The sequence below is a fragment of the Phyllobates terribilis genome, unplaced genomic scaffold (assembly GCF_046119375.1).
Source record: "Phyllobates terribilis strain yellow unplaced genomic scaffold, ASM4611937v1 Scaffold_7__3_contigs__length_470593459, whole genome shotgun sequence".
NCBI lineage: Eukaryota > Metazoa > Chordata > Amphibia > Anura > Dendrobatidae > Phyllobates > Phyllobates terribilis.
Window position 1 is genome coordinate 99,211,779 of NW_027362767.1, and position 26,129 is coordinate 99,237,907.

General features: G+C 43.5%; 1 protein-coding gene across 2 annotated transcripts in view; it reads left to right on the top strand.

Moving 5' to 3' along the window:
• DPH6 (diphthamine biosynthesis 6) overlaps positions 1 to 26,129 on the top strand; it is an 87,970-nt gene that overhangs the window by 13,500 nt on the left and 48,341 nt on the right. For both annotated transcript variants that reach the window (XM_073639031.1, XM_073639033.1), the window contains 4 exons: positions 13,566 to 13,639; positions 15,692 to 15,810; positions 20,140 to 20,198; positions 22,224 to 22,318. In XM_073639031.1, the coding sequence (XP_073495132.1) occupies positions 13,566 to 13,639; positions 15,692 to 15,810; positions 20,140 to 20,198; positions 22,224 to 22,318 (347 nt within the window). The remainder of the gene's footprint in view (positions 1 to 13,565; positions 13,640 to 15,691; positions 15,811 to 20,139; positions 20,199 to 22,223; positions 22,319 to 26,129) is intronic.

Consider the following 26,129-nt stretch of genomic DNA (forward strand, 5'->3'; position numbering starts at 1 on the left):
CTATAGATCCCAGTAGCCAAATTAATTAATTAATTTTTAGTAGCCAAACACTGATGTAAAAACCTTTGTGCACATAACATCTTTTCCAGGGGGGTCCGCTCCAACACCCACCTGAAAAACTGCTCAGGAAATTGCTCTAAAGAACGGACGTATTCACCTCAATGTAAAAATAGCGTACTGTTCACATGTTCAGGCTTTTGAGCGTCTTTTAATTACTTCAGGTTTCCAAAGAAGCCAGGCAGCTAAAAGAAATGGCCCAACCATTCTTCAGGGGTTTTCTGCTCTGAAGATGTTCTGTGGTAACAATACAAATAAATGGGAAGGCTCGAAAAACTCCTCGAAGATGACCCCATGGTGTCTTTTTGAGCGTTTTGCCAGCATTTTTGCTTCAAAAACACTGTTGAATGGAGTTAAAGAAAGAAAAAAAAATGTCTGAAAAACGCCAGTAAAAGAGACACCACATTTTCTAAATGCTGGAAAAATGTTTAAAGGGGTTATCCAGGACTAATTATTTTTTATAATTTAAATTATTTTTTGTGCTAACTACCTGCCTGTTCTGCCCGGCTCCGATCTCTACCGGTCTGCTCCTGCCGGTGATTCAGCAGCTTCCACCATCATCACATCAACAGAGCAGCAACGTCTCTTCCACTCTGCTCTGTTGATGAGGCGTGACTTTTGTTGACCCCCAGCTCTCCGCTGCCTAACTGCAGGAAGCTGGCTGTCAGTCATCATGATGCCAGCAATCACGCCCCAGTCAACAGAGCAGAAGAAGAGGAAGAGCTGCCCTGTTGATCTGCAGCAGCTCAATCGCTGGCAACAATGGACAATGACTGCTCTGAGCCACGCTGGGTACAACAGGCAAGCAGGTAAGGTAACAATTACCTTCTATAACCAAAGGGTGGGTCCCTTCTAGTAAGTGGAAAATACTAAAACCAAATACCCCCCTATATGAGAGATAATGAAGAAACCCAGAGACTAAGGGAATGAAGAAATATTTTTCACGTTTTTTTTTTTTTTTACAAAATATACAATTTATTACCATACATGTTACTTTTTAGGCCTATAGTAAAAAATGAAAAATAGAAATAGTTCTGGATAAAAAAAAACAAGCAAACACTGGTGGCCAGAAACATTGCAAAAGTGGTGAGAAAATGACCAAAAAAATGGTAAAAAAAATACACTTTAGGAAAGAAACTCCACTGGTGTTTCCTGAATCGTTTTCCTTTCAGTTTATCCACATGAAAAGTGTCTGTGTGCCTACGTCTTATAAGATGCTAAGTGTCTATCCATGTACTGCCTGGTGCACGAGGCCCTGCCGGACTGCTTATTGCAGACCTGTCCCACATGACGGCTACATTGGATGTAAAGGTGGACAAAAAACCCAATGCAGATAGCGCACCATTCACATCCGCCTCTGTCACATCTGTTCTATCATAGGAGCAGAGAAGTAAAATGGGCGCAGGATCCGACACCAGCAGGGCTTGGCAGACTATTGTCTTCTGATAAGGGTCAGGTGCTGCACTATTACTACTGGTAAATACGACAATCTGCCCGAGATGCAGATGTGAACACGGCCATATTTTGTCACTTGCACATTCAGCACATAAATTAAGGCATGTGCCATCTTTGATGGAAAACCAAAGTTTAATGCTATAACTAAGAGGCTGCCCATTTATTTTATGGTGCTTGACCTTTTATCAGAAGAGGGTCCCCACCTCTACATCAGAGATCCATAATCTGCTATTACCATAGCAGTGGAAGCGTCCAGCGCCCCCCCTCACACTTGTGCTGGAAGTAGCTGTGGTCTCTGGTATCAAACGTGATGCAGCAGCGCCCCCTGCTGACTGATGGTGCACATCTCTGCTAAGATGCTCAACCGCAATAAAAAAAAGGGACAAATTCACTTTCCTGCGTCATTTCCATAATGAATCCGTGAAAAACAAGACATGTTGTTAGTGTCTGTATGTTGTTTAAGTGCAGCCATTGGGTGAGTCTTGTCTGCAAATTACACTTGACATGTGCTGCAGTATTTTCCCATAGACCACTTGTCTCTGTGTAAAAAGATCCATCTGATTTACGCAATTGACGTACGTTGGTCCATGTATGTTACTCTACTTTCCTGGATCCAACAATCATTGCTGCTTCCTCCTCTTGTCAATGGCTCTCTGCTCGTTTACCTTCCCTATTGGCCGGCACAGGCGGTGGATCACCTCCTTAGTGTTCAGGTACTTGGCATCCACCCCAATTCCTTGTGCCAGCTTCATTCTCCACCTGGCAAACTCCGCTTTGTTATATTGCTGAATCATCTCCGCCATACTGCTGTTAGCTCTGAACTGGACTCTAAAGCAAACTCAGCTCTACCTTACTGGACCTGGTGAAAACATAGGCCGACCACTGGAATAATGCCGCAACATGGAGATAATGATATATAAATAATCATATCTCAGGATAGCCATTATAAATAAGGATTATATACATTGGTTCAACTTTTCGAATTCCTATTTCGAAATGACACACAAATAGAGAAGAAGACGTATCAAGGACAATTAAGAAATATATATTTTATTAGAATAATAATAAAACCACATATAAAATACTAGAAAATACTAGATGACAAAAGATGATCAGCAATGAATACCATGACAGGCACCACAGAGTGGCACACACATAATCAGAAGATAAACAAATAATGACACATAATCAGAGGATTCCTCCTCAAACCACACCCCTGGAAGAAGGCACGCATGCCGAAATGCACGTAGGGGCAGTGGCACCATCCGTTGGCACACACATGTAAGTCTTTTTGGAGCTATATGCACATTTGATCTATTTTTAACCAGGTGGTTGTATAGTTGTCATTAACATCCAATAGATTTTTTTGGATGCACGGTGCACTTTAGTATGGGTTAATCTATTGATAAATTCAAATAAATAATATGAATAAATATATCAATAGATTAACCCATACTAAAGTGCACCGTGCATCCAAAAAAATCTATTGGATGTTAATGACAACTATACAACCACCTGGTTAAAAATAGATCAAATGTGCATATAGCTCCAAAAAGACTTACATGTGTGTGCCAACGGATGGTGCCACTGCCCCTACGTGCATTTCGGCATGCGTGCCTTCTTCCAGGGGTGTGGTTTGAGGAGGAATCCTCTGATTATGTGTCATTATTTGGTTATCTTCTGATTATGTGTGTACCACTCTTTGGTGCCTGTCATGGTATTCATTGCTAATCATCTTTTGCCATCTAGTATGTATTTTATATGTGGTTTTATTATTATTCTAATAAAATATACATTTTTTAATTGTCTTACTGGACTTTATTGTCTTGTGATCAAACCCAGCTCTACTATTCTGCTAACTAGCGCTACTGCACTTTCTGTGAATACACTCTGTCGTACTGCTGTCAGATCTGCACAGGACTCTGTGACATACTCAGCTCTTTAATATTGGATTTTGTAACAAATCCAGCTCTACTATACTGGTCTTTGTGACAAACCCGGCTCTACTATTCTGCTACCTAGCTCTACTGCACTTTCTGTGAGTACACTGTCATACTGCTGCCAGATCTGCACTGGACTCTGTGACAAACCCAGCTCTGCTATATTAATGAGTCAATTCTGGGCTAAAAAAAATAAGCTTGTCTGAACTTGGCGTAATATAAATGATAAAACTTTGTTGATTAAGGGTCCTAATCTTCTAAATATTCTTGTATCATACAGGTGTATAATAAGGGTCTGTGATGAGAAATGTCTCGGCTAATGGTGTGTGCTCGCCGGCCTACGTGCCGACTCAATGTATGACATCAGATTGCTGCTCTCATACATTGGGAGACAATTGGGCGCTGCCCCTCCCAATGTACGACTGTTTTTACTTCTTCATATTCCATTTCACTTTTAATTATCTCTCCCCGGCTTCTCCCCGTGCCGTAGCCCTGCCTCCCGTCTCATTCTGTCCTTTCATTTCTTTTCTGTCCTTTTCCCTCTCTCATTACATTCTCACTCTGTTCCTTCCTCCTCCTTTTTTTTCTCTCTCACACCCCCCCCTCTTACTCTTTGGGATGAAATCACTAAATTAAAGTCTGGTTTAATTAAAATAGTGATGAATGCAGATTGCATGGAACACAGACAGTAAAATACAGCCACTCTCTGGCTGGGGACAGACTATAATTACAAGAATTGAGTAGCAGGCCGCCGACCGTCTTCTCTCCTGACACTTACAGGAAATGCTCTATTAGCCTACATGCTGCCTTTAAGGAGAAGAAAGCCGATCCAATCAAGCCCTTAACTATTGGACCTCTGGTCTCTTGGGTTATGACGTAGAAGTCAAGTAAAAGGATGAGATGGCTGAAGCTGAACCTAATTTTAATTTACATTTTCTTTAGTTGTTTTCCTCCAAAGAACATTTATTTATTTATTTATTTTTTATAAGAGTGGGGTGAATATTTTTTTTTGTCTCCATTCATCTCCATTTTCAGGAATTCAGTTTGCTGTGAGTGAATGAAAACATTCTTGTTCACACCCAGAGGTTGAAACCACATAAAAACCTAATAATTATCATCGCTGAGGGATTGCTACAGACCAGGCAATCTCTCTGCAAATGTTGCGCTTGTCTTTGTACTTTCTTATACTTTACCTACTCCGATATATTGTATCAGACAAGGAGCTATGCTGTTTAGTACACAGCAAAAATCTGCTGAAAGATTCCCTTTAATACTTACTATTATATCTGAGAGCAGCATGATGTAGGGGCAGATAGCCTGATTCCAGAGATGTCACTTGCTCAGCAACTTGCTGTAGTTTCCATACAATCAGTGTTTTATCAGCAGGAGATTATCACTGCAGGACTAGGTGTCACATGCACAGCAGTCAGGCTAATCTGTGTAACCCTGTCCCCTTCACTGATTGGCAGATTGCACAGTGTACACAGGAAGCTGCCAATCAGGGGTGTGGCCAGGGTTTTACACAGCTCAGCATTCTGACCGTTGCTACATCTACAGCAGGGAAAACAGGGATTCTATCAAAACTGCAGCAAGCAGCCCAGTAAGTGACACATCGCTGGAATCAGGGTCTCTGCCTTTACATCATGCTGTTCTCAGATTTGCTTTAAGTTTCTGATTTATCAAGACTGGCATTTTGCATACTAGCCTTAATGAAGGGTGCGCTGGAGTAAGACCTGCACCTCTTAATGAATGTGGTGCATGTTTAAGCTGCCATATATCACCATGAGAAATGCGCTCCCGTTAGGAGCTAGAGATGAACTACAAGTTGCACAAACATTTTAAACTGATTTTTCTCCAGAATTATGGCTTAATCTGCTTGGGGAATTGGGGCCTTAGTTTTGATGCTGTTTAAAGGGAACCTGTCAGTAGGATCATCCTTCCTTAGTCGTCTTTATGGACATGTAGGTCATAGGAAGCTGAATAAAATGATACCTTGATCTCAGCCATCTGATGTCTTATTCCAGACAAATCCACGTTTTTCTTAGGTACAAATGAACTATTAAAATCTATGGGCTGGACATAGATCTCCATGACAATTTGCCTGCAGAGATTACTTTAAATGAAAGAGAGCATTACCAGTGTGACATGTAATGACTGACAGTCTGGTCTGCTCTCATAATCACGCATAGCTCTGCAGTGATATCAGAGCTAACAAAGCACAGCAGAACTGAACTTTGTCTCATTGCAAACACACTTGCAATATAGGTATCCTCTCACAGTGCTTCCATCTCACACGCATTCAGAGTGGGGGGAAGGGCAGTACAGCAGAGTTGACAGCACTGTGAGAGGACAACTGCAAATGTGCTTGTTGCGTTTGTAACGGGACAAGATCAGCTCTGCTGTACTGTGTTGGTTATAAGCCGGCACAGCTCTGCCGCAGAGCTGACAGCACTATGAGAAGGCAACTGCGCTGGAAATGTTTCTAATGAGACAGACTTTTCTTCTGCTGTACTGTGTTAGCTCTGCTATAATAATAACTTTTATTTCTATAGCGCCAAAATATTCCGCAGCACTTTACATTTCAGAGGGGACTTGTACAGTCAATAAAGACATTACAGAGTAATAACTCAACAGATGCAAGAGGAGTGAGGGCTGCTCGCAAGCTACAATCTAGGAGGAAATAGGGGAGACACGAAAGGTAAATGGTAAAAGGTGCTGTATTGTACGGTCCAGTCATCAATATAATAAATAGGGTATTCATTACGCTGCATGAACGGGTCATCAGCCAGTGTGTGTACAGTACAGATACAGAGGGCTATTAAGGGCATGGAGGGTGTGTAAATAGATGCTACCATGGTCCTGATTTTGAAGAAAATTTTGTAATGGCAATATGGGAATAGTTATATAAGTGAGGCGGAGCGATAGGCCAGTCTAAAGAAGTGCATTCTTAGGCCACTCTTAAAACTGTGGGTATTGGGAATTAATCAAAATGTTTAATTCTGTTTAACCACTAAAATGCCGCTGTCAGAGATTGTCAGTGAAATTGAAGTAGTCTGTTCTCTGTAGGGCATTAATTCAGATGCCAATCGGCAAAACCCTGCCATGATCGCAGGGTACAGATGTCTGCTGGGTGGACTCCTGAAGGCCCTTTTTGTCAGTCTTTGCCCCTTCTTGCCGCCATACATGTTTGGTATCGCCGTAATCGTACTGACCTGAAGAATCATGTTGCCAGATCATTTTTACCCCTGTTACGAATCATGGCTCTGTGCTCCCACCTGGGAATGGAGCAGGTCTTGTACTATGCTACTCAAGCGCCGCCATTGTCCTGACCACGGAGGCGGAGTTAACACACGTGCAGGGACTGTCCCAATCTTGTGAAGCGTTGCTTTCTGGTGTTGTGGGATGTGTGAGGATGCGGGACGCTGTGTCTCTCACTGATTTCTCTGCCCGGGGAAGATGGGACGCTGTCTTCTACGGTTGCCAGGAAACACAAGACGCTACTTTGTCTGGCGCTAAGCAATGGTGGGATTTTGTCCAATCTACTTCCCAATCATCTCCAGACAGCCACTCCTTGCTAGCTTCAACAGTAATCAACACCTGAACATTAGCAAGGCTATATAATCCTGCTCCCTGCTCAGTCCTATGCTGTTCATTGCAGTTCCCTATGTGCTTGGTAATGAGTGGTGCTAGCATTATGTCTTTCTATCTTTTCAGGTTTTTTCTCATTTTTTCTTATGGTTTCACTTCCTGGGGTTCTTACAGAGGTACTCACCTGGTCCTCGAATTGGCACCGGCCACGTCACCAGACGCCAGCTGTCCGGCGACAGTGGGCCTGGGAAGGGCTCTGCCAAGCAAAGTCCCTCTTCCATTTACTGGGAGCTGGGTGAAGAGTATTCCCGGCCTTCAAGGGCTTGCCTAGCTGGGCAGCTTGTGCCGAGTCGAGGACCAGGTGAGTACCTCTGCAAGAACCTCAGGAAGTGAAACCAGACGAGAAAATGAGAAAACCTCTGAAAAGATAGCAAAGCCTAATGCTAGTACCACTCACCACCAGGCACATAGGGAACTGCAATAAACAGCAAAGGACTGAGCAGGGAGCAGGATTATATAGCCCGCCTAATGATCAGGTGTTGCTTACCTCCCAATCATCCCCAGACAGCCACTCCCTGCTAGCTTCAACAGTAGATTGGACAAAATTCCACCATTGCTTAGTGCCAGACAAAGCAGCGACCTGCATTGTCTGGCAACTGGAGAAGACAGCGTCCCATCTTCCCCGGGCAGAGAAATCAGTGAGTGACACGGCGTCCTCACACATCCCACAACACCAGAACGCGACGCTCCACAAGATTGGGACACGTGTAGTAGCTCCACCGCCAGGATCAGGACAATGGCGGCGCTTGAGACCGGAGTAGAGTAGTACCGGACCAGCTCCATTCCTAGATGGGATCACAGAACCGCGATTCGTAACAATCGCACATTAAATGTCGAAAAACAAAACCTAAACAATGATAGTGGAATCGCTTATTTTTTTTTCCCCATTTCTAATACAGTTGGGATTGTTTCTCAGTGCGTCATATGGTGAAATGAATGGAGCCGTGCAATAAAATACATGCTACTATACTGAAAAATTAAAGTTCTGACTCCTGGAAGAAGGGTAGGAATATAATGAAAGGGCAAAAATGGAAATTGGCGGCAGCGGGGTAAATGTGGGTAGAAAGAGCAAACGTGCAAAGAAAAAAAGTCAGTTACAAAGACCCTGAGTCTGACCAGCAGCGGAAAGGTTAATGTGTTTGTGTAACCCCTACTGGGGGTAGGACGAGGGGCAGCCCCGGTGGAAGGTGTGCAGCCGGGAGAGTCGCCAGCTTGCTCCCCGGCCGGTCGGTAACCTTTACACATGCTGTAACATCATCCGGATGTCTTGTTTTGTTTGCAGCTTCCAAATCTTAATAAGTGTGCCCCCCTCCTCGCTCCACCGTCTCCCGCCTCCCTCGGGCTGTTTGTGGTTCTGACTTGATGATTATTTCATTTATTTATTTTTTTATCTGATTAACTGACACATTGGGATCAAGTCAGACAGAGGCCCCCCGAGGCTACACGACGTTTTCATTTAAAGGAAAGTGGGGAGGTTTGTGATACACGCCACGTTTAATGGCTGTGTTTATCAGGCAGAGAAAAATTACCTACTTCTCTGCAGGGGGGAAGGAGTTTATCCTAAGGACCCGCAGTTTAAGGAAATTGATAATGGCTGCAAGGTAATTTACTGTTAAAAGTTTTTTTTCTTTTATTTCTCATTAATATTACATTTCTGCCTATAATTACAGGTTGTGTTATTTGCCAATTAAACTAAAGTATTGCAGCTAATTTCTCCCTTGGACAATTTCATGGTTGGGAGAGAGCGTGGACTTAGAGGGACACATAATTGGGGAGTGGCGTCTCCGGCTAATAATTGCATTACTGTCTCCATAAATTGTCACATTGTTGTAGTATCGCCCAGGCATTGAGACCATCCGGCAGATATTCAGAAGGCTGAGAAATGATACAGAGAAGCCTTTTCGAGGGCAGCACGGTGGCTCAGTGGTTAGTAGGGTGGCTCAGTGGTTAGCACACTTGCTTTGCAACATTGGGGTCCTGGGTTCAATTGCCACCAAGAACAGCATCTGCAAGGAATTTGTATGTTCTCCCCGAGTTTGCGTGGGTTTCCTCCAAGTTCTCCAGTTTCTTCCCACACTCCAAAGACATACTGATGGGGAATGTCGACTGTGAGTCCCAATGGGGACAGTGATGATGATGACTGTACAGTCCTGTGGCATATGATGACACCATATAAAAGAGTAAATAAATTCACCCTAATCTCCCAGATCCATCGATATCAGCATTGTCAGCCAATCCTACAGGTAATGTCATTGGACACAAGTTCAAGTTATTTAATTTCAAATATCCTTTCTTTTTGTTTCCATAGGAATTAAGTATAGAAGTGAACAGTGGAGGTTTACTCCACTCTCCCCATAGATAACACAATGCTTGGCCAGACCGAAAGTTTATATGTGTAAGGTTATCAGGAACAACAAGAATTCGACCAACAGGCATGTTATTTGTCCCTGAGGTTGATAATTTAGCTTCATACAACCATATTGTGTGCAGAGTAGTTACTTGTAAAGTTTCGGATCATAGGTTTTTTATATTAGGTGATTGTCAAGAGTCCGGCCAAAATTAAAAGCTTGGACAAAATCGCAGACCAACCTTTGATATTTATTTAAAAAAGTCTACAATTTAAGTTTTTCCTTATCATCAAGTATAACAATGAAACTTTTCATATGGAAACAAACTTAAAGGGGTTGTGCACAAAGTACATTTTAGTTAATAGATCTTAGAATGAAGTCCTCCATACATAATAATAGTCGACCTCATAGTCCTCCATACAGTATAATAGACCCCACATATTCCTCCATACAGTACAATGGGTCCCACATGGTCCTCTATACAGGATAATGGACCCCACATTGTCCTCTATACAATATAATGGGCCCCACATAGTCCTCCATACAGAATAATGGACCCCACATAGTCCTCTATACAGTATAATAGGCCCCACATAGTCCTCTATACAGTATAATGGGCCCCACATAGTCCTCTATACAGTATAATGGGCCCCACATAGTCCTTCATACAGAATAATGGCCCCCACATAGTCCTCCATACAGTATAATGACCCCACATAGTCCTCCATACAGTATAATGGCCCCACATAGTCCTCCATACAGAATGGCACCACATAGTCCTCCATACAGAATAATGGGCCCCACATAGTCCTCCATACAGAATAATGGGCCCCACATAGTCCTCCATACAGAATAATGGCCCCACATAGTCCTCTATACAGTATAATGGTCCCACATAGTCCCTTATACAGTATAATGTGCACCACATATTCCTCCATACAGTGTTATGGGCACCACATATTCCTCCATACAGTATAATGGACCCCACATAGTCCTCTATAAAGTATAATGGGCTCCACATAGTCCTCCATACAGAATAATGGCACCACATAGTCCTCCATACAGAATAATGGCCACCACATAGTCCTCCATACAGTATAATGGGTCTCACATAGTCCTTCATACAGAATAATGGGTCTCACATAGTCCTTCATACAGAATAATGGCACCACATAGTCCTCCATACAGAATAATGGGCCCCACATAGTCCTCCATACAGAATAATGGGCCCCACATAGTCCTCCATACAGAATAATGGCCCCACATAGTCCTCCATACAGTATAATGGCCCCACATAGTCCTCCATACAGTATAATGGGCCCCACATAGTCCTCCATACAGTATAATGGGCCACACATAGTCCTCCATACAGTATAATGGGCCACACATAGTCCTCCATACAGAATAATGGGCCACACATAGTCCTCCATACAGTATAATGGGCCCCACATAGCCCTCCATACAGTATAATGGCCCCACATAGCCCTCCATATAGAATAATGGCCCCACATAGTCCTCCATACAGTATTATGGGCTCCACATAGTCCTCCATACAGAATAATGGCCCCACATAGTCCTCCATACAGTATAAAGGACCCCACATAGTCCTCCATACAGTATAATGGGTCCCACATAGTCCTACATACAGAATAATGGCCCCACATAGTCCTCCATACAGAATAATGGGTCCCACATAGTCCCTGGCATCGCGGACCAAATATAATCACCCTGAGGGTCAGATTTGGCCCACGGGCCAGAGTTTGACATGTGTGGTCTAGAAGAACTGGAATCATCCATCAGAGCACGTACAATATATACAGTCAAGGCCAAAAGTGTTGGCACCCTTGAAATTGTTCCAGAAAATGAAGTACGTTATTTCTCCCAGAAAATTATTGCAATTACTCATGAATTGTTATACATATGTTTATTTCCTTTGTGGGTATTGGAACAACTCAAAGAAAAAAAGGCAAATTGGACATAATTTCACACAAAAATAGAATATCCAGCAGGGAGAGTATCATATGTATAAATAAAATAGAACTTTTAATAATATTCTATTAAAAATACCTGAGATATAGGAGCCAATTGACAACCACACCATAAAGTGCATGTGCTCAAGATAAAAATAATTGGTTTGATCTCACCACTTGTAGTTCTTTTCTAGGAAGCAGCGGACCCGATGATTAGGAGCCAGACGCAATTACATGTACAATGAGGGGTAAGAGGTAAAAGGTAAATCCTAGACTTCCCTGTCGTGCCCCTGAGTTGTTCCTGCTCTAATAAGGGCAGTCCCCAAGTTTGAGACTATTTAGTGTATAACCCACCGTGAGGACATAGTAAGACCCACGTAAAAGTATAATCCCTACCCGTTTCCTCCCCCGTATTTAGGATTCTCTCAGGGGACAAAGTAAAAAACAAATATTGATCCCTGCAGTGGCAGGTAACTAAATGGTAGATGTGACTAGTGTGGTCACTGCTAATTTGTGTGGACCACTTTATCCCTTATCCCCCACTGTACATGTAATTGCATCTGGCAACTAATCATCTGGTCCGCTGCTTTCTAGAACAGAACTACTAGTGGTGAGATCAAACCAATTTTTTATCTTGAGCACTGTTTTTTGAGCACATGCACTTTATGATGTGGTTGTCAATTGGCTCCTATATCTCAGGTATTTTAAATGGAATATTATTGAAAGTTATATTTTATTAATATATATGATACTCTCCCTCCTGGATATTCTATATTGAAAGAGAGCTTTTTGTCCTGGTTGGCCTCAATTAGCCATACTTGTTACTTAAATTTTCTCTATAATTTCACACAAAACCTCAAAAATGGTCCCGACAAAATTAAGGGTAAAGAACTTTGTTTCAAGCATATGATGCTCGTTCAAACTCACCTGTGGCAAGTAACAGGTGTGGGCAATATGAAAATCACTCCTGAAACCAGATAAAAAGGGGAGAAGTTGACTCATTGTTTGCATTGTGTGTCTGTGTGTGCCACACTAAGCATGGAGAACAGAAAGAGGAGAAGAGAACTGTCTGAGGACTTGGGAACCAAAATTGATTAACAATCTTAAGGTTACAAATCCAGAGATCTTGATGTTCCTTTGATCTCATATTAAAGGGGATATCTGCCAACCCTGTTAACGCTGGATTTAGGGTCTGCAATGATGCATGAGGCCTTAGTGCTCAGAGTTGCTGTACAGCCGTTGTTGTTAGGAGGTTTGCACTAGATGTGCAGTAACAGGTTATACAGCGTCTGTTATCACAATGCTACTTTACCAACCTATCATATAATTACATTTTGCAGTGTTACTTTTTTTTTAATTGTTTTCATTTTTATCTGTGAGATTTAATCTAAATATCTTTTTATTAATATTTATTATGGATCCTGTACCTATCTAGCCCCTTAAAGGGGGTTCAATCACAAACAACATCTGAATGTATGCTTCCTGGGGGTCCCATTGCTTGGCCGATACACAGGTCACTTATTTGCACTAGCACTTCATTCATTGTCTGTGGGACTTATGGATGTAGCCAAGCGCTGAACTCCACTATCTCAATTAGTTCCATAGCTCATCAGTGATCACATAAACGGTTGAGTGTCCCTTCGCTTTCTGCTTTTGTTGGAAGGAAGCATCCCAATGCTGTATATGGTAAAGGGGTGTACAGGTGGGATGCCCCTTTAATATTTTATTATTGATGCATTTTATACACAAATTAGAAAATGTTGTATTTTCGAAGTATGTAAAGAAAAATAAATACTCGTACAATAAAGGTTAATTGGACACCTGTATGAGGACATGATGGCTGTGGTGTATTGATTCCTTATTACTATCGGAATCCCCTATATACTAGTCGATCCCCTATATATTGATTTTCCAGCGGATGTTGACCCTTTTTATCTATAAATGTATCATGCATAGGTTTCTGTGGACGTTCTTCGTCTGTATATTTCTTAAATATAAGGATGTATCTTATTTGGCCAAATACCACACAAGATATATTACAGCCTTTGAGCCTATCCTTTTCTCCATTTATTTATCTCTCTCTGATTTCTGGACTCTGCTTCTAAATGTTTGTTGGGTCTGATATATTTTGGATTGTTGTGTTTCAGGATAAGGAGGCCGTGGATTCTGTGTCAGTTGGAGCGATCCTGTCTGACTACCAGCGAGTACGAGTGGAAAACGTGTAAGACTTTAATGTTCATTAAAGTACAATATAAAGAAGGCAGTGAATGGCCCAGGAGGAGGGGTGTGTGTGTGCCGCCCAGGAGGAGAGGTGTGTGTGTGTGCCGCCCAGGAGGAGGGGTGTGTGTGTGTGCCGCCCAGGAGGAGAGGTGTGTGTGTGTGCCGCCCAGGAGGAGGGGTGTCTGTGTGTGACGCCCAGGAGGAGAGGTGTGTGTGTGTGTGCCGCCCAGGAGGAGAGGTGTGTGTGTGTGTGTGTGTGCCGCCCAGGAGGAGAGGTGTGTGTGTGTGCCGCCCAGGAGGAGAGGTGTGTGTGTGTGTGTGCCGCCCAGGAGGAGAGGTGTGTGTGTGTGTGCTTCCCAGGAGGAGGGGTGTGTGTGTGTGTTTGCCGCCCAGGAGGAGAGGGGTGTGTGTGTGTGCCGCCCAGGAGGAGGGGTGTGTGTGCCGCCCAGGAGGAGAGGTGTGTGTGTGTGCCGCCCAGGAGGAGAGGTGTGTGTGTGTGCCGCCCAGGAGGAGAGGGGTGTGTGTGTGCCACCCAGGAGGAGAGGTGTGTGTGTGTGTGTGCCGCCCAGGAGGAGAGGGGTGTGTGTGTGTGCCGCCCAGGAGGAGAGGTGTGTGTGTGTGTGCCGCCCAGGAGGAGAGGTGTGTGTGTGTGTGCCGCCCAGGAGGAGAGGTGTGTGTGTGTGTGTGCGCCGCCCAGGAGGAGAGGTGTGTGTGTGTGTGCGCCGCCCAGGAGGAGAGGGGTGTGTGTGTGCCGCCCAGGAGGAGAGGGGTGTGTGTGCGCCGCCCAGGAGGAGAGGGGTGTGTGTGCGCCGCCCAGGAGGAGAGGGGTGTGTGTGCGCCGCCCAGGAGGAGAGGGGTGTGTGTGTGCCGCCCAGGAGGAGAGGGGTGTGTGTGTCCCGCCCAGGAGGAGGAGGGGTGTGTGTGTATGCCGCCCAGGAGGAGAGGTGTGTGTGTGTGCCGCCCAGGAGGAGAGGTGTGTGTGTGTGTGCGTGCCGCCCAGGAAGGGGGGTGTGTGTGTGTGTGTGCCGCCCAGGAGGAGGGGTGTGTGTGCCGCCCAGGAGGAGGGGTGTGTGTGCCGCCCAGGAGGAGAGGTGTGTGTGTGTGTGTGTGCCGCCCAGGAGGAGGGGTGTGTGTGCGCCGCCCAGGAGGAGGGGTGTGTGTGCCGCCCAGGAGGAGGGGTGTGTGTGCCGCCCAGGAGGAGAGGTGTGTGTGTGTGCCGCCCAGGAGGAGGGGGGTGTGTGTGTGTGCCACCCAGGAAGGGGGGTGTGTGTGCCGCCCAGGAGGAGAGGTGTGTGTGTGCCGCCCAGGAGGAGAGGTGTGTGTGTGTGTGTGTGCCACCCAGGAGGAGGGGTGTGTGTGTGCCGCCCAGGAGGAGGGGGGTGTGTGTGTGCCGCCCAGGAGGAGGGGGGTGTGTGTGTGTGTGCGCCGCCCAGGAGGAGGAGGGGTGTGTGCGCCGCCCAGGAGGAGGAGGGGTGTGTGTGTGCTGCCCAGGAGGAGGAGGGGTGTGTGCCTGCCGTCCAGGAGGGGAGGGGTGTGTGTGTGCTGCCTGGGGGGGGGGTGTGTGTGCCTCCCAGGAGGAGGGGTGTGTGTGTGTGTGTGTGTGTGCCGCCCAGGAGGAGGAGGGGTGTGTGTGTGTGTGCCGCCCAGGAGGAGGAGGGGTGTGTGTGTGGCCCAGGAGGAGGAGGAGGGGTGTGTGTGTGTGCACCGCCTAGGAGGAGGAGGGGTGTGTGTTTGTGTGTGTGTGCCGCCCAGGAGGAGGGGTGTGTGTGTGCCGCCCAGGAGGAGGGGTGTGTGTGTGTGCGCCGCCCAGGAGGAGGAGGGGTGTGCGCGCCGCCCAGGAGGAGGAGGAGGGGTGTGCGCTCTGCAAAGGAGTAGGAGGGGTGTGCGCGCCGCCCAGGAGGAGGAGGGGTGTGTGTGCTCCAAATGTAGATCTCCCCACTATCACTAATGGCGGAGAGTGATGTGTGTTGTGGCTTTGTCCTTATTACATGTACTCGTGCCATTGACTTTGCAGCTAATCTTTAAGCATTTACAAGGTGCACTTTGTTTCCAGGTGTCAGCGGCTCGGGCTTCAGCCTCTTGCTTTCCTTTGGCGCCGAAAACAAGAGGATCTATTAAATGAAATGATTTCCAGCGGCTTGCATGCCATTGTCATCAAGGTAGCTGCTTTTGGTAAGAGGGACTTGTACATTAGGATATTATTATTATTTTACTCACTTATATGGCGCCATTAATTCCCCAGCGCTTTACAGACATTATCATCGCTGTCCCCATTGGAGCTCACAATCTACATTCCCTATCAGTATCTCTTTGGAAAGTGGTAGGAAACCCATACCGTGTTCTCTATGCTTAGACAGTAAATAATGAGATACTAGGGTTGGATATTAGTAACTTGAGGGTCTTGAACATTTTTCCAACGAGGGTCTGAAGTGTCACGTCTCTATAATCGCTGTTTTCCCGAGTGATGCTCTCATCTTTTACTTTCTTAAGGTTAGGATACTATATGGCATACATAAAATATTATTTTGAACATATTTGATAAGATCTGTTTTAATGAGACAGTTCCTTTAATTAATAACCTGTTTAATTCGCCAGTGGTAAAAATGTACCCTATTACAAAGTGGTGCAGCAGCAGGTTTGATGCCCGACCGCCTCTCCATTCATTCTCTATGGGGCTGCCAGAAATAGCCCAGCTCCCGCTCGGGAGTCCCATAGAGAATGAATGGGGCACAGGCCGCACATGTGCACTGCCGCTCTATTTCAAGGGCTCGTTCACACCAGCGTATCTTCCTTCCGAGTGCGATCTGACAAAACATCAGTTCGCACTTCTACCAATGTTATTCTATGGGGCCGCGCACATGTCTGGTCTGAAGAAAAAAATCCCTGCATGCCCGAGTTTGATCAGATATTCAGATTGCACTCGGCCATGCAAGTGAATGAATCCATGGAAAACATCGGGCTGCACTCGGGTGACATCTGAGTGCAGTCCAAGTTTCATGGACTGACACAATGGAGAAGATGGAGAATTTTTTTCTTTCCTCATCCAAGGATACGAGCATACAAGTGCTATCTGTGAAAAACACAGCACTTGTATGCAAAAAACAAGCGTCTGAATAAGGCCCGGGCTACATTGCAACTTTTTGTAGCCCTACTGATTAATTTTAACTATTTAGCTACAACTGCTACATATTTAGCTACAAAGCAATACATTGAGTTGTGTGCAATTGGGTGGACTGCAGGTGCCACTTAATAGTTAAAACTAATCAATAGTGCTAAAAAAAGTCAGTGTAGCTCCGGTCTAAACCGTACATTGTGGAAAAGCACTGCCTTACTGCTATCATCCGCGACAGCAACTTAGATCTGCTTTTTTGTGCATGTACCAGTCTCAGATCAGTCATTTCTAACCTGAAATTCATGCTTTTTGCTTTAGCGGTTTAGCTTCATCAAATTCCTGCCAGCACTATACGGTACAGACCAAAAGTTTGGACACACCTTCTCATTTAAAGATTTCTCTGTATTTTCATGACTATGAAAATTGTACATTCACACTGAAGGCATCAAAACTATGAATTAACACAGGAGGAATTATATACTTAACAAAAAAGTGTGAAACAACTGAAAATATGTCTTATATTCTAGGTTCTTCAGAGTAGCCACCTTTTGCTTTGATGACTGCTTTGCACACTCTTGGCATTCTCTTGATGAGCTTCAAGAGGTAGTCACCGGAAATGGTCTTCCAACAATCTTGAAGGAGTTCCCAGAGATGCTTAGCACTTGTTGGCCCTTTTGCCTTCACTCTGCGGTCCAGCTCACCCCAAACCATCTCGATTGGGTTCAGGTCTGGTGACTGTGGAGGCCAGGTCATCTGGCGTAGAACCCCATCACTCTCCTTCTTGGTCAAATAGCCCTTACACAGCCTGGAGGTGTGTTTGGGGTCATTGTCCTGTTGAAAAATAAATGATGGTCCAACTAAACGCAAACCGGATGGAATAGCATGCCGCTGCAAGATGCTGTGGTAGCCATGCTGGTTCAGTATGCCTTCAGTTTTGAATAAATCCCCAACCGTGTCACCAGCAAAGCACCCCCACACCATCACACCTCCTCCTCCATGCTTCACGGTGGGAACCAAGCATGTAGAGTCCATCCGTTCACCTTTTCTGCGTCGCACAAAGACACGGTGGTTGAAACCAAAGATCTCAAATTTGGACTCATCAGACCAAAGCACAGATTTCCACTGGTCTAATGTCCATTCCTTGTGTTCTTTAGCCCAAACAAGTCTCTTCTGCTTGTTGCCTGTCCTTAGCAGTGGTTTCCTAGCAGCTATTTTACCATGAAGGCCTGCTGCACAAAGTCTCCTCTTAACAGTTGTTGTAGAGATGTGTCTTCTGCTAGAACTCTGTGTGGCATTGACCTGGTCTCTAATCTGAGCTGCTGTTAACCTGCGATTACGGAGGCTGGTGACTCGGATAAACTTATCCTCAGAAGCAGAGGTGACTCTTGGTCTTCCTTTCCTGGGGCGGTCCTCATGTGAACCAGTTTCTTTGTAGCGCTTGATGGTTTTTGCAACTGCACTTGGGGACACATTCAAAGTTTGCCCAATTTTTCGCACTGACTGACCTTCATTTCTTAAAGTAATGATGGCCACTCGTTTTTCTTTACTTAACAGCTTTTTTCTTGCCATAATACAGATTCTAACAGTCTATTCAGTAGGACTATCAGCTGTGTATCCACCTGACTTCTGCACAACACAAATAATGGTCACAACCCCATTTATAAGGCAAGAAATCCCACTTATTAAACCTGACAGGGCACACCTGTGTAGTGAAAACCATTTCCGGTGACTACATCTTGAAGCTCATCAAGAGAATGCCAAGAGTGTGCAAAGCAGTCATCAAAGCAAAAGGTGGCTACTTTGAAGAACCTAGAATATAAGACATATTATCAGTTGATTCACACTTTTTTGTTAAGTATATAATTCCACATGTGTTAATTCATAGTTTTGATGCCTTCAGTGTGAAAGTACAATTTTCATAGTCAGGAAAATACAGAAAAATCATTAAATGAGAAGGTGTGTCCAAACTTTTGGTCTGTACTGTATGTCCTGGAACTTCATTTCCCGTTAATTCCCAGCATGTGCTATATGTATCATTATTCAATGGCACGTCCAACCTGAACTGAAATCCAGCCTCTCTGTTATACCTGTATGCAGTTTGACAGAAAGGAGAGTGGGCACAAAGAAAAAAACAGAGGCCAGCCTCTACTTCCCTGTTTATTTTTCCTTATATTTCCTTCTCTTACTTTCCCTCCTTCTAAGACCTATCACTATTTATATTTTTCCGTCGACTGATGTATAAGGGCTTGTCTTTTTTGTTGAGTACTTTTGAATGACAATATTCACTTTACCATAAAAATTGATTGAAGAAAAAACATAACGATGAAAAGATTCCAGGTTGAGTGAAATAGAGAAAAATTATATATTATGACATTATTTTGGGGTTTTGTGTCATTCGTTTTGTGGTTAAAATGACTTGATAACTTTATTCTCCAGGTCATTTACGGCGTTACCAAGTTTATAATGTCTTCTTTTTTTTTCTTAACATTTTACTGATTTTCAAAAATGTAAAAAATGTAGTTTTATGCTTTTTATTGTTCCATGAATGTGACTGTACAAGTTATTGTGATTATTGGTACCATTTTGGAGTATGTATGAATTTTTGATCCTTTTTATTTTATTTTTTTAGGGGTAAAGCTGCAATTTTATGTGTTTTTTTTTCTGCCTGACATTTACTGTATGGCTTCAATTTATTTTATATTTTGAAAAATATTTTACAGACGCAGTGATCTCAAATAAGCTTTTTTTTTTTTTTTGTTAAATTTTTTGAATTAGAAAACAAGAGTCATTATAACATTTAAGCTTACATTTTTTTTTTTTTTATAAAACAATTGAATTTTATTATTTTTGTTATCCCCCCCCCCCCCCCCCCTTTGGTGTCCTAAACCTGTACTAAGCAGTGTAACATTTTAATATTCTTGTAAAGTTTAGATATAGCAGCAACCCATCTTTACCCTAAAAACTTGTCACAGGGAGAGGCCACTTGTGAATATATACACTGCCCCCCCCACTCAAGTTTAAATCACTTAAAGCCCACTGTCAGTGATTGTCCGCAGCGGTTTAACAGCAGCAATCAATCACTCACAGCAAAAAAAAAATTGAAACTAGTGAGAAAATAAAGCACATATTAAAGTATATTCAAAAATTGTATTACTTTTCATTAATACATTGATGAAGCTTAACAAATCATAAAACCTTTATAGTCTATGTAGGGTCTTTTCGTTCTCAGAGTGAAATCACAGACTTTACCAATATGATCGTTTAAGAACTAAATTTTACTTTTTAGATGTTTATTCGCCTTCTTCTTAGACAAATGCAAAAATAAAAAAAAAGGATTTTCCTTTCTTCCTAATAGTTCAATGAAGTTAAACTTTACATTTCATTTTTAGGGTTAGATCCTAAACACCTTGGAAAATCCTTAGAAGAAATGAGACCACTCCTGATGAAGGTCAGTTTTTATTTTTCTTTTTTATTTCTTTTAGGGTTTTTTGTGAATTATTATTACTTTGCATAGTAAAAGGCTTCTCAACCAATAAATAGCCGAGCTGGTATTATGTCCTATTTAGCCGAAATATAGAAAATTTAAAGAAAATGGGCTATATACATGATAGGTCTTGCTCACTAGTGCATCATTATTGGACATGTAATAGAAAATACAAAAGCAAAAAACATACCAATAAAAACATTGAAAAAAGGCATAGAAGCACATATCCAAATAGCAGCCCGATAATAATACTAACACCATAAATATAAGAAAATATGCAATAAAGTGCAATAGTGCTAGTAGCTAAGTAAAGACCAATAGGCAGAATACACCCAACCTGTGAGCTTATGTGGCTTCATACTGTCCCACAAAATACAGCATCAGGAATGATTTTTATTCTTCATGCCAGATGGTAAATGAAGGATGGGGAAGGGGTATCCGAAGCCCCATATCTTCACTAATCCTCAAGGCGATACATGCGAGGACTTGGATACCCCTTCACTATCCTTCATTTACCATCTGGCCTTAAAGGGGTTGGAAGTTATAAGCTCCCGATTGCTGGGGATCTGACCACCAGGACCCCCATTGATACCATTTTGGGGTACATATGATATATTGATTGCTTTTTATTGCATTTTTTTTTAAAGTGCCGCAGCCCAAAAATGGCAATTTTAGTTTTTTGTTTTTTTTTCAGCAGTTAATGTACGGTTTAAATAATTTTGATGAATCAGAATAATTTTTTTTTCTGCATTATTGGAGGGGAGTAAAATAGGTGATTTAAACTGTTATATATTTTTTTATAATCTTAATATTTTTTAAAACATATTTTTTTTTTTTGCATTAAATTTTTTTTTTAGTTCCTAATTCAATAGTATTGCATTATATAGTGAAATTGCGGTTCTCCTATCAAGCCCTGCCTGTGGCTGAGCTTTACAAGAGTACTAACATGGCAGTTAAGGGGGCTGAAGACTGTGCACACTTTTCCTTTAAGGCTGAAGTGGTTAAAAGAAGTGATATAAGACTGAACATGTGCACAGCAATGGGGGTTGCCCAGTGAAGACAAGTTGTCACGAATCCACAGGATAGGTGAAGATGTGCTGATCGGCAGGTGTCCCGCCACTCCATTCATTCTCTTTGGCCCTGCCAGAAAAAGCAGAGTGCAATGCTCGGCAGCCCCATAGTATGATGCATTGGACCTTGTTTAACCTCCTTATCGGTGGTGTCCATCTTATTACCCTGACACAATAGCGATATCTACTACACGCTACATATTGTTGTCTCTGATGTATCACATAGGGAACATGCAGTCAATATTTGGGGTCTTGGTGTTTGGTCCACATATGCCATAAGCCATAAATGTCTTTATAGGGATTGACACTGTGTTAATTTCCTCTCCTCTGACCTCTGCTTTCCTCACTGCTCACCTGCCTGCACACGTTCTGTATGGGAACACAACAGCAGTAATGACCAGCAGGCAGATCTTACCTCCTGTGTCTTACATTCATCAAAGGAGCCGCCATCTGACTGATCACAAGCTTTTTTGTAACTATTCTAATGTTCTATGTAAGCACCAGTTCTCCTTTTCCCACACGTATCCCAATACTGTCGAGACCCATTTACACTGGCAGATATTTGGGAATGCTTATTTCTTGCCACTCTGTCTAAAGAGATCGCCAATCAACCGATGGATGAGCAAAACTCTTGTTAATTCGGTGAAATAATTTTTAAGCAGGCCTAAAAATTATCATTCTCGGTAACACATTGTCCTTCTTTAGAAGCCGTGTCTTCGATAACATGATGTTCTAGTCACACAGAATGATTGTATTAATGATCAGTCTGGGAACATCGAAGTGCAATCTGCCAATCTAAACAGGCCGTTGATCGGTTTACATGTAGCTGATCGGCAGGCATTTAACAGCTGCGGTCAACGGTGTGAACGGGCTCTTCTTTTGGGAATGTGAATTCAAGGATTATCTACATTTGTTTCAGCTTTCATCCCAATATGGGGTCCATGTATGCGGAGAAGGAGGAGAATATGAGACTCTCACTTTGGACTGTCCACTCTTCAAGAAGAAAATAATGATGTAAGTTTACTTCCATGTTATTTCTCAAAAAGCATGAGGTTATTTAGATAATTTTGCAATGCTGCCTTCAATGTTACTGGTATTTATGGGTATGTTCCCACCACCCACTCTCCTAATCTACAACATCACGCTACTGTTTCCCCCATGCCGCCTTTTAAAATGTTTGTGCCAGGGTATCAGGTGATAACTTATCCACAGGATAGGTGATAACTTACTGATAATTCGTGGTCCGACCACTAAGACCCCTACTCATCCCGGGAACGTGGCTCTGCAGACCCCCACCTATATGGTGCGGCAGCTGAGCATGTGACCACAACTCTATTTATGTCCTATGGGCGCTGCTCTTTGCTATCTCCAACAGTCTCATAGAAAGTGAATGGAGCCGTGATGCAAATGCTTGACCACCGCTTCATTTAGACTGGGCTCTGCTGAACTTCCATGGGGGTCCCAGTAGTGATGAACGAAATCAGTCTCTCTGTGTGCATGATTTGTCAAACAGTCACAAATCATGCACACAGAGAGACTGAAACATAACACCCGAGCACGCTGAAGATACTCGTTGTTCGCTTGAGCATGCTCGCCGAAAGGGTTAACAGAACATACAGTACTCGCTCTTCACTAGGTCCCAGCGGTCAGATCTCCTAGAGATGAGAAAGTTATCACTTATCCTTTAGATCGTTTACCTTTACATCTTGATACAAACCTTTAGGTTGATTTTTAGAAGACAGTTGTACAGTTTTTGTTCTCCGCCTTGACTGTTAAAACTATCAATCTCTGATAACCTATCCTATGATGCTTTGCTGTGACAACCCATAAGAAGTGTAACTAGCGCTAATCATCTCAGAAGCTATAAATATACTGATCAAGATGTGAGCAGGACGCAGGGAGAGCATTAGATATAGGACTAAGGAAAATGCCCAGGAAAAGCTGCAGACTGTGCCTGCGCAGCTGCATGCATGTCACAGGCTTTGTGCAAGCTTTAAAGCCATGGTTTGGACCAGAGTTTCTCTTTAAATTGCAGTTTTATAACGTACGTCCATAAATAGATAAGCTGGCGGGAAGGTTGTGATGATATTTTTTTTTAAATATTAGTTGTTTTTTTTTTATGGTGATCAAAAGTTAGCCTGCCCGTGGCCCCCTGGTTACACTTTCTGCTCCTGTGCTCTGGTATTTCATTGTGATCATAAGTACAATCTTCATCATAGCAACAGATAAGAATCTAGATTTCATAATTATAACGTTTACATTCACATCACGTTCCGGAATCCGTTTATCTTAAACACTGGTATATATGCATATAGATCAGTGATATACAGTGCCTTGAAAAACTATTCATACCCCATGAACTTTTCCACATTATTTCACATTACATCCACAAAACTTAAATGTATTTTATTGGGAATTTATGTGATACATAAAGTAGCAAGTGTTTGTGAAGTGTAATGGAAATGATACCTGGTTTTAAAAATACAAATCTGAAAATTATGACATGCATTTGTATTCAGCCCCTCCCGAGTCAATACTTTTCTGAAAGTCTATACTTTTGCAATTACTGCTGCAAGTTTTTTGGGGTATGTCTCTACCAGCTTTGCAGATCTAGAGGTGAGATTGGATGGAGGCGTCCGAACAGCAATTTTGAAGTCTTGCCACAGATTCTCAATGGTGGTATTTAGGTCTGGACTGTGATTGGGCCATTCACACACATAAATATGCTTTGATCTAAACCATCCATTGTAGCCCTGGCAGCATGTTTTAGGGTGGTTGTCCTTCTGGAAGGTGAACCTACGTCTCAGTCTCAAGTCTTTTGAAGACTCCCTAACAGGTTTTCCTCCAGGATTACCTTTTATTTAGCTCCATCCATCTTCACATCAACTCTGACCAGCTTCCCTGTCTCTGCTGAAGAAAAGCCTCCCCACAGCATGATGCTGCCACCACCATGTGTGACGGTGGTGATGGTGTTTTTTCCAAGTGATGTGCAGTGTTAGTTTTCCATCAGACACATCATTTTGCCCAAAAAGCTCTACTTTGGTCTCAACTGACCAGAGCACCTTCTTCCACATACTCGCTGTGTCCTCTACATGGCTTTTTGGAAACTGAAAATGAGACTTGTTATTGATTGCTTTCAAAAATGGCTGTCTTCTTGCCACTCTTCCATAAAGGCCAGATTTGTGGAGTATATGACTAAGGGTATGCTTATACTGCCATATAAAACGGCCGAGTGCTATCCGATGTTTTATGGGGCAGTGCAGATCTCCGATTATTTTCTCATGCCGATTCGGCATGAGAAAATAATCACAGCATGCTGAGAGTTCATCCGATAATCTTATCGCTCTTACCCATTCAAGTCTATGGGTGCGAGTGAAACTTTGGACTGCATTCGGGTGTCATCCGAGTACAGTCCGATGTACTTGCACTGAGTCAATGGAGAAGATGAAGAAATTACATTCTCCATCTTCTCCACCCCTGTGCTGCGATTTTCTCATGCGAGAGAATTAAATCACACTCAGATGATACTTGGACCAAACTCTGACTGAGTTTGAGCCGAGTGTCTTTAGCATAATTGGCCTGATTCTCTCGCATGAGACAATATATGGCTGTGTGAGCTAGCCCTATTAGTTGTCCTGTGGACAGATTCGCCCACTTGAGCTGTGGATCTCTGCAGCTCCTCTAGAGAGTGACCATGGACCAATTCTCTAATTAGCTCTTTTCTTGCTTGTAGTTTAGGTGGACTTCCGTGTCACGGTAGGTTTGCAGTTGTGCCGTACTCTTTCCATTTTTGTATGATGGATTGATCAGTGCTCTGTGAGATGTTCACAGCTTGGGCTGTTTTTTATAACCTAACCCTGTTTTATTCTTTTCCACAACTTTATCCCTGACTTGTCTGGTGTGCTCCTTCATTTCATGATGCTGTTCGATCCCTAATGTTCTCACACAAACCTCTGAGGCCTTCACAGAACAGCTGTAGTTATACTGAAAATAAATTACACCCACGTAGAATCTATTTACTAATTATGTGACTTCTGGAGGCAATTGGTCACTCAGGATTTTATTTAGAGGTATCAGACTACAGGGGTGTGAATATGAATACACATCACAATTTTCAGATTTCTATTTTTTTAAATAATTAGAAAACCATGTTACACGTCACAAATACTTGCTACTTTGTATTAGTATATCACATAAAATCCTAATAAAATATATTTAAGTTTGTGATACTGTTATGCACACGCCCGGACTGACTGGCGTGTGCGTGTTTATGTAGTGATTCCACTGTGCCATGAACCGGAGAGTGCCTGGAGGGGCGTAACTAAGTATCTGCCCGATCCGACCAAGGTGGCACGACGGCATACGACACCAGTGCACCAAGGAGGAACCGAGCAGAGAGACCAGGTGCTACTCCAGGACAGACCCCGGACACGGCTGTTGACCCACACAGGGGAATACAGGAACAGACTGGTAGGCTGGCACACAGACTGGTGGGTATAGGCAGGCACAACTGGTATGCAGGCAGGCGGGTATGCAGGCAGGGGGGTACAGGCAAGCACAGCTAGAGTGCAGACAGGGAGGCACTAGCAGGTAGGAACACAGGCGGGATAGGACCCAGTACACACTGGGACTCAGGAACAATACAGGCAGAGGGGTACAGGCTAGCACAGCTAGAGTGCAGACAGGGAGGCACTAGCAGGTAGGGACACTGGCGGGATAGGACCCAGTACACACTGGGACTCAGGAACAGAACCACAGATGTGGTGGACAAACACAGCAGAGTGAGGCCGCCCAGAGAGGTGAGCGAGAACAGGGCAGGACAAAG